This window comes from Triplophysa dalaica, chromosome 8 (assembly GCF_015846415.1).
Source record: "Triplophysa dalaica isolate WHDGS20190420 chromosome 8, ASM1584641v1, whole genome shotgun sequence".
Classification (NCBI taxonomy): Eukaryota; Metazoa; Chordata; class Actinopteri; order Cypriniformes; family Nemacheilidae; genus Triplophysa; species Triplophysa dalaica.
The window spans coordinates 18579522-18595157 of NC_079549.1; the positions used below are offsets into that span (position 1 = coordinate 18579522).

Consider the following 15636-nt stretch of genomic DNA (forward strand, 5'->3'; position numbering starts at 1 on the left):
CTTAAGAAAAAGAAAATGAGATGTTACAGATAACTCGTATTTTGTTTACATTTTGTGCATATTACCGTTAAAGTTTACTCGTAATGCGGTGTTCGGGTATTCAGGAATACTGCACAGAAAGGTAGCAATTGGACAGCATGCGGTTTCTGTGTCTCTGCGGAATTAAATGTGATTTATTAAATCCGAGCACCTGCCTAGATACTGATATTACCTCTCGAGTCAGCATGGAATACAGGCACAATGTACCACCAGTATACTTTTTATTTTTAGTACTCTCACCTCAAAAGGACGATATAAACAACTTTAATGATTCAATATTCTTTTTAATAAATAATTTACACAAATGCCTTCAAAATAACTTTATATTCTGTGCTAATGGCCAGCATCCCTCAAATGCTTTCAGTACAACTTTAGTCAAATTACCTTAGAATATTTCTTTAAATCTAAATATCATATTCATATAATCTCATCATCATGTCTTTTATGATGGTTCCCAATTAGCTCACAACACAACAGATAAGACACTTAGGACAGCAGTAAAGGTGCTTTTGACACAGCTAACACATAATGTTTGTTCCCTGATATCATCATCGTAACCGAGCTGTCTGTGACTCTTCCTGTAATATAGATGGAGACACATGTAAGTGGCAAATGGAGACGTTCATTGTGTTACAGGGGGCAGGTACCACCCATGGCGCAGTGATGGAAACCTGGTAAAATGACAGGTAGCAATTAAGGAGAAGCAGTGTAAATGCACCATGACATGCTCTGTCTATGACTAAGGTCTCTTTTAACCGTTCAAGTACCATCATGTCAGAGAGGGGGCGTGACAACGATACTTTAGTTATCATTCTTGTCAGTAGGGGCCTACTTTTTCTTATCCCCTGACAGGTAAAGTTGTAAATGATGGTTTGTTATTAAAGGTTCAAACGGCCTTGGCAGTTTTCTTCATTTATTTGTGCATTGACAAGTTGTCTCATTTTGGACTGTCTGGCAAACATTGGGAACTGTGGGAATGTACTCAAACCGCTGTTAATTTGTGTTTATGTGTATTTAAGAGTTGTTTCTTATTGTGTTAAGTTATTTTCCCATAGTAGTACCACTATAGAGTTAAAAACCATAAATATTTATTATAATTAAATCTTTGCCGTACAGGGAGTTAAAATGAAAATTAATTTCGCTGTGACTGGTCCGCTTTGTATCAAATATTCTCCACCTGTAATTTAGAGCTACAATGCAAAATGTTGAACTTTACATGTTTTAAAGTGAAGTTCACCCCCAAAAAATCTGTCATCATTTACTCACCCTCTTGTCATTTCAGAGACTTTCTTCCGCAAAACACAAAAGATCTTTTTTTGAGTTCTGCAGAAGAAAGTCACAAAGGTTTAAAATGACAAGAGTGTGAGTAAATGATGTGTGAAAGTATTATTTTTGGGTGTACTATCACTTTAGGATGTCCACAGAGATAACACATCTCCACCACCAATTTCGTTTAAATCTGAGCACTTGCTCCAGCCATCCACCCCTCCCCAAATGAAGGCTAGGTTTTGGTGTTTTGTGTGTACCGCGTCTGTTTTCTCTCAGCTCCTCAAGAACAGAGACGTCTTTATGGCTGTCCTTTAATGGAGGCTGATGGCAGAAAGTTGGCAACTGGTCAATCCTGGTAGTCTGCAGGCGTTTACTGGAAAATGAGCACGACTCGGGCTGGGTGCAAGTTGGCCTCTGAACAGGGAGGGTATAAATTGGAGGCTGAGATGAAGTCGGACTGTGCCAAGCATAATGCATCTGATACCCTTCATTCAGATAGCCACTGTAAGCCTGGCTTGCATGTAGTTAAGCAGTTACAAAAAGCAGTTTATACACTTCAGATAAATGCATGTATTTAATGCTGCTGGAAAAAAACTGATGGTTTGAACTGATCTAGTGGGTCTACCTGTCTGGCCAATAAAACCAGTCAACAGGACCAGTCTGACCACATAAGCAAACTTAAGGTGGTTGAAGGAATATTTCAGAGGCAAAACAAATTTTCCTCATGTTTTCCTCACCTATAAGGCATCCTGACTGATTTTGACTTTATTCTTGAAGAATAACGGAGTCGGAGCTTTATACCACATATCATTTTTCTTCCAAGCGGTAGAATGGGGAGCAATTTTTTGAGGCTCCAAAAAGTGCATCCATCCATCAAAGAACTGCTCGACGCAACTCTGTGGTCTTAACAAAGGTCTTCTGAAGCAAATCGATGCGTTTATTTAAGAGAAACATCCATATTTGTAAAACAAGTAAAACATGGGGAAATTAATTTGCCTCTGAAATATCCCTTTAAGAATTTTTACAGAACAAGCTATATGTACTATAGTGCATATTATGTATAAAACACCTTGATTTATTAAAACTTGTTTTATTACAAATTTTATTTTCAGCATACAATTTATTCATAAAATGAATATGGATTTTTGTTTCTGTCTGAAACATAAAATTGCAGTTTACGTTGTTTCATTTAAAATTTGCTTTCTTTTCATTTGTTGAACTCAAATGATGTCAAACTGATAATTCATCACGCTGGAATCATAAGGTTCTGTCTGACATTTTTCTAAATTGAGTTATTCACATATTCATATTCTGTAACAGCTTATTTACATTGTTATGTTTTTTCTTCATGTAAATTGTCAAATGGTATGCAAAACCTTTGCAGCTCAATATCTCAAAACGGCTTAAGATGCAGATAGAACCTTAGATATCCAAGATGATGATTTCTTCTTGTAATTCTAAGTTATGAATTGTTATAATAAGCTTACACAGTTTTTTATGTTCTTGCGCAATAAGTGTATGGATTGCAGCTTTAAAATGTCTTAAGCTTTCTTATTCTATTAGTGACTTAAAATTGTATAAAACTGCAACTATTTCTTGTGCATTTTTTTTATCATAAAGTTTTTACACAATTCTAAATGGGAGGAACTTTTAGCTATAGCTCTTTTCATTCAGGTGTTAAACAAATCTAAATAATACTTCCATCAAAGAAACAGCCTTCTTTCATTTGAGTAAAGTCTGTTCTTCATTAAGTACGGTTTAATTTTCCTTTAGACAAGAAATGTGCAGCTAGAGAATCTACCATCCCTCCCTACAACCTCAGAACACCCCCTGTGAAATGCTGTCTGATTTATAATCATGGTCATTTCCTGTTCCTGTAAAGAGAAATAAATGAAGCTATGGGTCTGCTTTATTTAAAAGCATCTGACATTTAAGCATTCAGGACACTCCATTTAAGGGGTTCTCTTGCAGAGCTCATGACCCGATCTGTAAGGACAGGTTCTGAACTTCCTCTGGTCCAGGTGTTCAAAACGCTAAGAGGTACTTGAGCAAGGTAGTGCTAGAACCATACCTAAGCATCTCTTCAAAGAGCTCTACTTTCCGACAGTGAGTTAGACTTGCCTCCTAGTGTATGGACTGGCGCGCAGGCGACGTAGATACCTGCCAAGACGTGACACATTTATGTCCTCGCCATGACCTGTGGGCTATCTGTGAACTCCTGCCCCATCATCTTGTTTTACACATCAGCATCTTCAAACAGCAACAGAGAATCGGGAGGGAAGTTTTAAACGTCTCATCACGACTCTTGGAGGCTTGTGTGTCAGTTTGAAACGCATCCCACCCAGACGTTACAAGTAGTCATGTACTACAGTGTCTCGACTTGTTTAGCACCTCAGGCGTAAAGAGAGAAGAAACAAGTCTCCTGTTGAGAGTCCTGAAATAAAGAATGTGACCAGTTTTACATTAGGGGTTTGGGACAGACGTTGGCGCCTGAACCTGGCCGGTAAATAATAGCTTTTGACCTCAACTCACTGTTCCATGTTACCGTATTTGAACCTGAAGTAAAAAACTGCCTTTTTAAATAAAAAAACACCCGATAAGTGCTTTGAGTTGTTGGAGAATGATGATGAAGGATGATTCGTTCATACAAATATTGATGTAAACCATAGAGAAAATGTCAAATTAGGTCTTTCTCTGATGTATTTCTTACTATGAAGGCTTGAAATGGACAACTTACCCAAATGTGACCAACTAGAGTCCTCTATGGGTCGCAATCACATAATGAAGCTGTAAAGTCTTGTTTTCATTAAATTTTATATTAAACAACTGGACAATTTTTTCATAAAACAATGCAATATTCTATAACACAGGAGAACTAATTTAATGGTCAAGTAATGTATAAGATTACACAGTAATTGTAAACGAATGTAAACAAAGACATGTCAGGCTCAGAGTGAATCAGCTTGTCTTCGTATAATTCGCTAATGCTTAAATCTATTCTCTTGTTGTCTTTGCTAGACCTCATGGATTAGCTGGAAATCCTGTTATCTCTGATATCTCTCTGATCCGACTGTCACCTCATGCTGCGGCTACGGGAGAGTCTCCCTTCAATCCTCCACACCCGTACGTCAATCCACACATGGAGCACTACCTGCGGTCTGTGCACACCAGCCCAACTCTCTCCATGATATCTGCTGCCAGAGGCCTGAGCCCCCCTGATGGTTAGTCCAAAATGAACATCTTACAACTTTTTTATTTGAATGGTGTTAAATGTAAAAGAGATAGTCACTCCCTCGCAAATTTTGGAGATGTGCTCAATGGAAATATATGTCTATAGATCACTTCGCGAGATGTAAACACTGATCCAGAAGCACTTCCTGTTTAATACTATTGTTTTTTTCATCTTCTGTATAGATTAAAGTCTTTAAGATATTCGTTGATCATTCGTTTTGTTTTGGTTATACATTTTCTGTTGGTTTTGTTTTGTTCAAACATTTGTGTTGTCTTAAAGAACTGAAACAGGAAGTTCTTCTGCACCAGAGTGGGACCATCAGTGTTCACGTTTTCTGAAGTGGTCCATATTGTACATATTCAAGCAAACCTATTGAAATTTGCTGGGAACAATTGTTAAGCTAAATTGTTTATTATTAGCAAGTTAAATGTATCATTCTTATCAGACGTTTATCTAGGATGAACAAAAATGTACTCAATGTGAAGTTTTGTGGAATATTCCTTGCTTTAAAACCACCAAAATGAAACTCTGTTCTTGTGACAGCTGTCAACTCACAAAAAAAACAGATGTTGACTCATCTTCTATGCAATTAATACAATCCCTTCCACTCTTTATCAGATAAATATAACAAAACTACATATGCTGTTTTCAAAGAGACAAAAATGAAATGCTTGCCTGTAAATTTTTACAGTGTCGTTGTTATCTGAAAATCTTTTGTACAACATTGTATTCAAATACTTAGTGCCCCAGAAATGGCAAGCAACGTTTCAACATTAACAATCTAATGTCTGTTAATATAGAGCATCCATTCAACTAAGAGTGTTTAAGGGTTTTATGTTTATAGTATACGGAAGTGCATTAGAAAGGAAGAATTAAAACCCGTTGTTCAAGGAGGACAAAGAGGTAATGGTTTCGCTCCTCCACAAACTCGAACATGTGTAGAAACACACTCCATCTTTTGCTGTGGTCAAGTGTACTTAAAACTGGCCTGCTCTTACGGCACATTACAAATTGGCTAGAATAAGAATCCATGCAAATAGATAACAGTGTTAAAAGAAACTTTTCCTTCTTTGCCAAAAGCCTGGTCTTCTCAAACTTGTTACTACAACAGGTTGAGACGAATAAGCCAAATAAGAGATAAACCACTTACCACAATCTGTTGGCAGTAATGAGCCTGTGCTTTTACCGTTAAATAAGCAATGTGGAAAAGATCGCATTGGTGATTAAATTCCAGAAATTCAGCCTGAATAAGAGCATATATTTACCAAAACCACGTAACTTTGTTCCCATTAGTTAACATTTACTTTAAAAGGTCTTTGTAATCCTAGTTTGAACTGGAAAAAAATCGGTGTTAAGTTTGCAACCATGCCTATCGTTACATAGTCATTGCTTTACATGGGCAGCTAACTTTAAAACATCCTTGCAGCTTTGTGATTGAGGTTTGGGTTTGTAGAAGTCAATCATGTTCTTCATTTACAGCTTCTGTTTAACACAAGGTCCGTGAAGGATCGCTGATAAAGATCAATGGAGACGTCCCCAGTTCCAAAGCGGCCCCTCTGACTGTTGATCAGCCTTCAATGGTCCATTGCCTCGGGCTTTATCTGTCCGGCCTCCGCCGTACTCCTCCCGCAGTCTCCGAGCCTCTCTGGAGACACAGTTATACGATACGGCGAGCGTGGAGAAAATAAACGGCCTTGTTCTGCCATGAATCCGGCACAAACACACGCCTGTTCTTTTTTAACCTCGCCCGGGCCTAATTGTTCCTGATAGATCTGTTATGGCATGAATGACCAAGAAGGAAGTGGGAGAAGAAGTAGAGCCCCCTGTGGTATTTCCACGTTGTAGGAAAGCGTTACAGAAAAAATGCTCAAGGCACTAATGGTTATCAGACCTGGGCAGAAATACAAATAAATATGTATCACTTTTGTGTATTGCCTTCGACATATTTAGATGGTGGTTTATACAAATTGACATCAGTCATAAAATCACTTTTACGCACCCTGAAGTTGTTCCAAATTTGTTTAAATTTCTTTGTTCAGGTGAACACGGAGAGAGATATTTGGAAGAATGGTTGTAGCCAAAACGTTTGACTACCAATGTAATTTTTACTACCGAACCGCCAATGACTTCCATTGTATGGACACAAAACCACAGAGACATTTCACAAATATCCCTTTTTGTCATATACTCGTTTTGAACAACATGAGGTTGAATAAATGATAATTAAAAATTTTGGGGGGTTAACTGTCCCTATAAGATGCGCTCGCCCTCTTCCAAAGATATTGTCATGTGTCAAGTTTCTTTAAATGTGTGGCGACACATCTTACCCAACTTTCTTCTTACATAACATTCAATCACAAGCTAACATCCTTTTCTCTCTTTAAGCAGTGACCCATGAACACCTGAAGGAACGGAGTTTGTTTGGTCTGCCCCCTCCTCCACCTGGAGCAAACCCCTCTGAGTATTATCATCTCATCACCAGTCACCGAAGCTCTTATGGAGACCTGCTCATGCAGACAGGAGCTGCAGCCGCACATCTCCCCGACTACATGAGCCCTGTGGACAGTACGTTATCTGACTTGTGCATTACACTAACCAACATTCACTATATTTGTTGTTTTTCAAGCCCTGCTTCCTAAAGGTTCTGGATCTTTTGTTGCGGGACCTGACACAGTCTCCTGAGCAACAAAAGACACCGTGTTTGGAAAACATGTTGGAAAGATAGCAATTATACGTTTTAAGATGTAACTATAAAAACTAGACACAGTCAATACAAATAGCCAATTACACTTTGGCTACGCTCAGCAAAAAGTGATTGCTGTATAAAATTAATGGTTTACAAGCATTCCACAAAAAAAAACAAGACCATTCACCTACGTATAAAACATGACTCACATCCAGAGCATCTGTAAACATCGATCGTTGCAATTTATGAGGCGTGTTTTCTCTTACGCCCTCTAATTCAGATCGGGATGCAGGTGTGATGTGTTATTACAAGTACTGTAACATTCTACTCTTCCCTCCAGCTTCACCTTAAAAGGCGAGTAGACTGTAAGGAAGGCAGACATAGTTTTCGCAGTGGCTGTAATGCCAGGCCTTTCATCTCTGCTCTTTGTTTTCGAGGCAGCGTTATGGCAGCGATGTACCCCTCGCGCTAATCCAATTAGCCATGTAATAGACTGGTGTACTGTCTTGATCTTATAAGGTACAGATCACTCCGTGGCTTAATAATGTGCCATTGTTAAAAGATGCCCAGAGGATCGCTATTTCATTTACCCTGTCATTGTATGATCTTAAGAGGTGAGCAGGTTGAAGTTTAGGTCTCACGATAAGGTACAGAGATGCTGCCAAACAGGTTTCAGTCCCTGAATTTTAAAGAGCTACTGTTTATCTGGGAATATCATTGTGAGAAGCGTTTAGTGAGAAATAATTTAATACTCACTGTAATGAAAACCATTATAGACCACTTCAGAAGAGGTAAACAACGCTGATGCATAAGAAAAGTTTATAGAACTTTTATATTCTATACAGAGAATAGTTTGTATAGAATACAACCAACAGATATGTTAAACACAGATCTTTCAGATTCAATTTGATATCTCTGCTGTCCTTCTGAAACATTGTATCTCCATATTTTTTTTTTTGTCAAATTATGGACACCCTTTATGTTTGTCACTGGGTTTTTACAAATATCTAACTAATAAAAGGTATAAAAAAAGTGCTTGTCAACTTTGACAACACCGTATTCAATCGTTTAAAATGTATAGTGGTTTTTCCAATAGTCTACCTGAAAAACGGTGAATTTGGTAAAGTAAAAAATAAAAACAGACGTGCTGCTGGATCAGTGTTAACATCTTGTGAAGTGGTCTTTTAATGGATACTTGGATTAAAAAATTTATTGAATGAGCTGCAAAGTTTGAAAAAAACAGCATATGCTGGGTTTAAGTATGTTTTGATGCTGGTTTGTGCTGGTTTAAGCTGGTCATGTGCTGGTTCCTCATCAGCTTAAACCAGCTCAGGACCAGCACATGACCATCTTAAAAGTGTTTACCACAGTTTATTAGAATCTATCTCCTGTTTGTTTAAATGCACCTTGAGAAATTTCATAGAGGTTAGCATTAGTATGCTAGCTTTGAAGTTTTAACATACAACCAGAGCGTTCTCCAAAGCCTTACCTCCATCCTTTGTGCTGCAGTTTCGCATTTTAAAAGCGCAAGCTCTTAAATTTTTTATTTATTGTTAAAGTCGTCGATGTTTTACAGATCATTAGCTTGTAATGAGCTCTGAAAGTGACATTGTTTCTCTTGTTTCAAAGTTTTGTTTGGATTATTCTATTCTCTTTAATTTAGAATGAATAGAATGGAATTATTAAGAAATTATATAATAGATTTAGTTTTGTTACAATCTTTAACAGTTTTTTGAACACGGTTTACTTTATTAATGCACTTGCCAGCATTTCACGGAAGCAATAAGCAGGCTTCACACATTTCCTAAGAAATTTGCTTAGAAAAATCACTGGAGTTTATATAACTCGCAAAACATTTCTGCTCTGTGTCACAGGGTTTGCAGGTAGTGAATAAGCGACACTGTGAGAATTAAAGGTCAGTCAGTGTTGAGTGTCTGCTCAGGAAATTAGTGATTTAAAATAATCAAGCGCATAAACAGGCACATACTGGTAAATATACATCGCCACCCACAGCAACTCTGCGCAGTTCCTGCATAAATCCACAAACCCTCTCCCGTCGCATGTTCCAATTACATGTCCAATCACTAATCAAACACAAACCTCTAATTTTATTTTATGATCGTAACACATCAGACGTAAAAGTTCCTGCATTTCTGACCGCCAACCCTGGCCGCTGTAGAGCTGACTGCCCGCAGTTTGTGTATTGAGGCTTGTTAGTCCAAACAGCCACAAACGGAGACACAGCGCAGGGCTTTCTCCCACCCTGACCCGTATCTTTGGCTTCGGCTGTGGATTGGACTGATGTGGTCATACTCTGGGCTCTCAGGTGTACGAGCCTCTCTCACACCAACCCACAGACACAGGGCTTTCATTGACGGTTAATGTCAGCTTATGGCTCGCTCGCAAGGTCCCTGCATAAAGCAACCCGTTCAGTGGAGCAAGAGGCTGATAAATATGCATTGCAGAGTCTACCGTTTTGTTTGGAATGGTGCTGCGATAAAATTCATATGCATATTTAAAAATCAATTTATGTACTAATAAATTCAGCAGACCCACCACAAGAGTGTTTGGATTGCACAAAGTGGCCCTCTTGTTTTCGCTCCACCATTCCCATTTGCCCATTAGCTGACTGGGAGAGAAATGTTTGGATTTTCTGGGATCACAGGAAAATGTGTGCTATTCTAACTGGATCCATGCATGTTATTGAGATTGTAAGTGTAAAAAAACATTCTTACTTGACATTCAAAAGAAGTGTTTGCATTCAAACGTTTCTTATAGCTATAAATGTCATCGCAATGCTGTATTATAAGAATTACCCTACTTCGATTTATATACTTCCGGAATATGACACAAACTCAGTTAAAGGGATAGTTCATCATGTTGCTCATGTCACTGGCAACAGCGGTGGTCCCCATTGACTTGCATTGGTTTTGTGATCATACAATAGAAGTGAATGGGTACCATCATTGTTCTGTTACCAACATTCTTCGAAATATCTTCTTTTGTGTTCTGCAGAAGAAGAAGAAGTCATACAGGTTTGTAATGACAGGAGGGTGAGTAGATGATGATATCATTTTTGTTTTTGATGTATGTCTCATATTCCCGAAGTATAAATCCAAGTAGGGTAGTCACTGCAAACTTTTTCTTATATACTTCTCATGTTGAAACTCATTTTTCTTCATTTTGTAAACGAAAAAGTTACAGATTTTGGCTTTAGCACTCCAACAATTTTCCATCATGACAGTATTTCAAATACACATGCCTTAGCTTTTTGTAGTGTTTAAAACAAACCTCCTATGATTAAATATCCACGGGACATTCCCATGCATCAGTCATCCATGACTTCAACAGCTAAGAGTAAATTCTTAGCATAAAGAATGATGAGGCATCACCTCTGTCTTGAATATACACCCAAAGAGCTTTGAAAGCATGTAACTCAGCCCTGCAAATACATAAGCACTCCTTTTTCACATTTGCCCCAACAGGCCCCAAAATAACAAATAGCTCCTAACAATGAAAGAAGTCTGCGTCAAATGCACGTCTCGCTGAAATGCTCCAGTGCTGTGCCAAATGCGTGTGCATGCCAACGGTGTGCACTTAACATGTTAATTATGGTCCCCGCCTGACAGGGCGACACGGCGGGTGAAAGCGCACTCGCCGCTTAAAACAACACAGCCGCGTTTCCCCCTCACAGCCAGACGGATTTCTTTCCAGCAGTAACGTTTCTTGGGTCCTCATTGTGTAGTCTTAGTCTGTCTATAGTGCGAGCAATGTTATGAGTGGTCACAGTCAGTGCTTCTCTGTAGGGAAGATAGGAAATGCTGGCCTTGCGCCCCCCGGATGGATGAATAAATAAATCAGAGACCGTCACTAGTCACAGTCAGACACTGTCTGATACCCAAAAGAGCTGGATAATATGTTGAACAGACCTCTCTCTTGTACCGATGGCCCAATTATCTGCTTCTTCGCTCTGCGTAAAGGGGGCTGGCGGCCCCTTACGCTCCCTAATTGGGTTGATTACACAGGAACGCTTAAGATTCTGAATGGAAAGAGGGGAAAACAAATGTTGAAGTCATTTGTGTGGCGTAGCCAGCGGGGAACAGTTCAAGGTCCCATGATAATAGCAGCTGCCAAAGCAAACGTCTGGTGTCCGGCTAGAGGCAGGACCCTGGTGTTTGTGAGCCGAGGTTTTCAGTGTATGGAAGGGGGGTCCTGTCACCACTGCAGTTTATTCTAATGCACAATCCTCTATGTACACTCACGCATACTGTGTATACGCCTGCACAATAGACACAACACCAGCTGGGGTTGGATTCTGGATGCGAAAAGGGTATCCGGTGCAAACCCTTTCGCAGTAAATGTTGGTGTCATGGTATTAATTAGATTTACAACGTAAACTTTTTTCATCCTTTTCTGTGAATGCCACATGCAGCAAATATATGATACAGTGAGTCTTTTTCAGCCATCAGTATCTTAAAAGCTGCAATCTGGAACATTTTTGTTTAAAAATAAACACAAATCTGTTATTGAAACTTTATTGCTTTGGTGTTTATTGGGCACTTTAAGGAATTTTTTCACCCAAGAATTAAACAAAATATTTTGTCCTTTACTCACCCATATGTCATTCCAAACCTGTATGACTTTTTCTCTTTTACAGAACACAAAAGAAGATATTTTAGAGAACATTTGCAACAAAACATTATTTCTGAAAATATATTTTTTTGTGTTCCACATCAGAGTTTATAAAAATGAAACCATTTTCATTTTCTGAGAACTATCCTTCTAAAAACATTTACGTTACATTTATATAATGTTGAAAAAATGTTCATATATAGTTATACTTTTTAAACATCACCAAGGCTGCCCAATAAAAACATCAGAGCAGATTCCTAATGGAATTGTAAACGTGTAGACCGTAATTATAATGCCATATATACTGTAAGGCCAGATCCTCAATTAAAAGCGCCTACCTCCACCCACTATACCCTAAGCCATGGGTTTCGCACGCTGCCGCCACAGGCGCACTGCACTGCACATCTGTTAAAGCTCTCCCCAGAAACCTGTGCACCCCTAAATTAAAGACGCAGCTTATGAAAACACCATCACAGAGTGTGTGGGACAGGCCAGGCGCTGCTACCCCCTGGTGTTCTTTTGACTCTGTTGGAAGCAGCCAGCCAAGTTCTGCCACACGTCGCCCTATCAACGTGGCAGTGGTTCGACTAAGACAGGATCTGTTAAAGAGTACCTAGCATAGGTTTTTTTAGGCCCTACTTTGGTTTATGGAGTGTCCAACAACAAGTTTATGTACATACAATGTGTTTAAACACTATAATGTCGTAATAATAGGCAGTTATTCGTATCTTACTTCTTGACTGACTCGCAAATGATTCGTTCCGCGATTCATCTCTCTAGGCCCCGCCTACCCGCTAACCTTGTGTCATGTGATTGGTCAGATGGTGTAGTATGTTGTTATTGGTCAAACACGTTCATCATTTGTCGCAAATGGAACCCCACTACCATCATTACAGGATTACGGTTTACATGTGATGTATATTATATGTGTAGCTAGAGATGGCGGCGAAATTACCGTACCAATTTGAGCCCGAGTCTGACGAGGAAGCATCAGAAGACGCTAATCCACAACAAACTTAAACATTCTTAAAATACTGTTAATACGTTTGTAATACTATTATTTTGTCTTAACTGTGCGTTGTCATAGAACATAGAGCATTTCAGAAAGTCAACGTTATGAAAAATGAAACCTAAATATATCTATATAGGTGCACGTGCGGCAAATGTGTCAAAATGCAAAGTTAATAGCCAGATAAACAAACTGTAACAACCAGAAATAACGGTACATGCTAATGTTAGCGTTATATGCATTAGCTAAACACGGACATAAGGTAGAAAAATATTTCTTGAAGTTGAGACAAAAATGATTAGTCACACTTACAGATTGTGATTTGGTGGAGCTAACAGGTCCAAATAGAGTTGGTATTGCCCCCTCTTTAAGGATAGTCGTTTCACATATCCTGCAGTGAACGCGCCAAGATTATTAAACCAATCTTTGGTAGTTGAAATAAGACGGACTTAGTTTCACACCGTAGAACACAGGTTCGAGACGCATCACGAAAGAGCGACAGTGTTTGAGGGAGGAGAAATACGTTTTTGCGTCAGTCTCAGCAAAACGTAGGCAGGGACTATGTATAGTGACGTAGATATGCGGGTGTACTAGTTCACGTCTCGTTTGTTTGATTCAGAGTCGACTCCCATTTTTACAAACAAATAACTTTATTTATTCACCTTCGGACGTACAACTTGGCAGACAGCTTACTTTCAAACACGGCAACATAACAAACTGCATGAAATGTCATTTTCATGATCTCATGCTACCTACTCTTTTGCTACAGACATTCTGAACGGAGCACTGTCTGCATTTTTAAGATTACAATCTGTTGAGATTCATAATTTTTTATGCGAAAATGAAACACATTTCAAGTTTTGGCTTTGATGCACATCTATAAACACTGTAGCTCTTTAAGGATTTTAAATCATTTTTTACGAATATATTGGCTCAACCTGTAATGTGTGTTGGGGTGGAAATCTGTTAAAAAAAAGTTTGTTTTATTAGTATACCAATTTTGCGTCCTTTAAACACCTCATACTTATGCATACCTCTTAGTACCCTCTTAATACAATCATTTTAACGTACTATTTGTGTAGGTGTCTTAGATAAGGGTAAGACTTTTTTTTACCTTCTTTTTGCAATGCACATCAAAACAGTTGTCAAAATGACATGAACATGTGAAATGTCAGCAGAGGGTTTTTGCGAGGCGCTTGTGTTTGTGTGTAGTTAAATGAACCCATTACATGTTTCCTGTTACTAACACCTTTGGTGATGCCCACAAGGGTATAAAATCCTCCTCCCCGGCTGCTGTTCTCTGTCCTTTTACACCAGGACTAATGCACAGCACCTGTTTGGTACAGAACAGCTGGACATTAGTACATTCACTTGCCTGAAGAAACATTAAGATGTAAAAGAACAGTTCACCCAAAAATGAAAATCGCGTTTTCATTTACTCACCCTCAAGTTGTTCCAAATACGTGTACATTTATTTGTTCTGGTGAACACAGAAAAACAGAGCAAACAAAAGAAGATATTTGGAAGAATGTAGGAATGCAAACACTTTTTGACTACCATTGTAATTTTTCCCACTATGGTAGTTTATGTTGGCCAGGAACTGTTTGGTTACAAATGTTTTTACAAATATCTTTCTCTGTGTTCATCAGAGCACAGAAATGTATACAGATTTGAAACAACTTGAGGGTGAGAAAATGATGACCAGAGTTCTTATTTTTGGGTGAACTGTCCCTTTAAGTCTGACTTCTAAAAGATTTCAAGATCTCATGCACAAAAAGTAAATGAATGCTTATTGTGGTACACAATGTAGACTTGGAAATCTTTCAGTGTTGTTAAATAAAATTTGGTCCAAAGATTGAGCAAAATTGGTACGATTAGACAGATTAATTATTTACATTGCGAAAACATCCAATGTTCTAATATCTGTTTTTTCTATAGGGTTGGATTAAAAAAGTGTCTCTTTCTGTGCAGTGTCCCGTTTCCCAAGTCCCAGACTGACGCCGAGGCTGAGCAGAAAGCGGGCGTTGTCCATCTCTCCGGTCTCGGATGCCAGCATCGACCTGCAGACCATGATCCGCACCTCGCCCAACTCTCTGGTGGCGTACATCAATAACTCTCGTTCCAGCTCAGCTGCCAGCAGCTCTTATGGTCACCTCTCCGTAGGAGCAATCAGGTACAAGAAATGCCTGTTCTCTGTTTGCACATGCTTTGGCTACATATTGATTTACTGATCTTTGAATAAACCCTAAATGTGATTTCCCCCCCCCACATCTCAGTCCATCCTTCGCTTTTCCACATCCCATGACACCAATAGCATACCACCAGCTGCTGTCCCAGCATAGGGGTCTGAACGCTTTTGGACATGCACCCCCTCTGCTTCAGCCGACTCCCTCCCTCAGCAGCAGGCAGCAGACGCTGGTGGCAGCTGCCGCCCTGAACAACACTGACACCAACACAGACACCAGCCAGGTGAATTCACCGAGATTTATGATTTCTACATGTGTTATTGTGTTCTAGATTCAAGGATCCCACGCTTACAGACCTGAAGATATTCATGAATTGAATTCCAGGACACGGAAATAGATACAACGCTGCTTTCAAATCTTACAATATATTTATTTTACTAAACAGTGCAAACAGTTAAAACATTTGAATACCTTTTTAATAGCCTAACACCAAATACAGTATCAAAATGTTTGAAAAAATAATTAATGATAAAACCTAATATTATATAAAAAAAATTCTCGCCATGAAAATAGACATTGGAAG

The 15636-nt window shown here is 38.9% G+C and overlaps 1 protein-coding gene across 2 annotated transcripts in view; it reads left to right on the forward strand.

The window, feature by feature from the left end:
• Positions 1–15636, forward strand: part of gli2a (GLI family zinc finger 2a) — a 64455-nt gene that overhangs the window by 37270 nt on the left and 11549 nt on the right. Inside the window, exons 4-7 of one of the 2 annotated variants that reach the window (XM_056755632.1) lie at positions 4327–4529; positions 6926–7105; positions 14839–15040; positions 15144–15336. In XM_056755632.1, the coding sequence (XP_056611610.1) occupies positions 4327–4529; positions 6926–7105; positions 14839–15040; positions 15144–15336 (778 nt within the window). The remainder of the gene's footprint in view (positions 1–4326; positions 4530–6925; positions 7106–14838; positions 15041–15143; positions 15337–15636) is intronic. The other variant, XM_056755633.1, reaches the window with a different exon arrangement.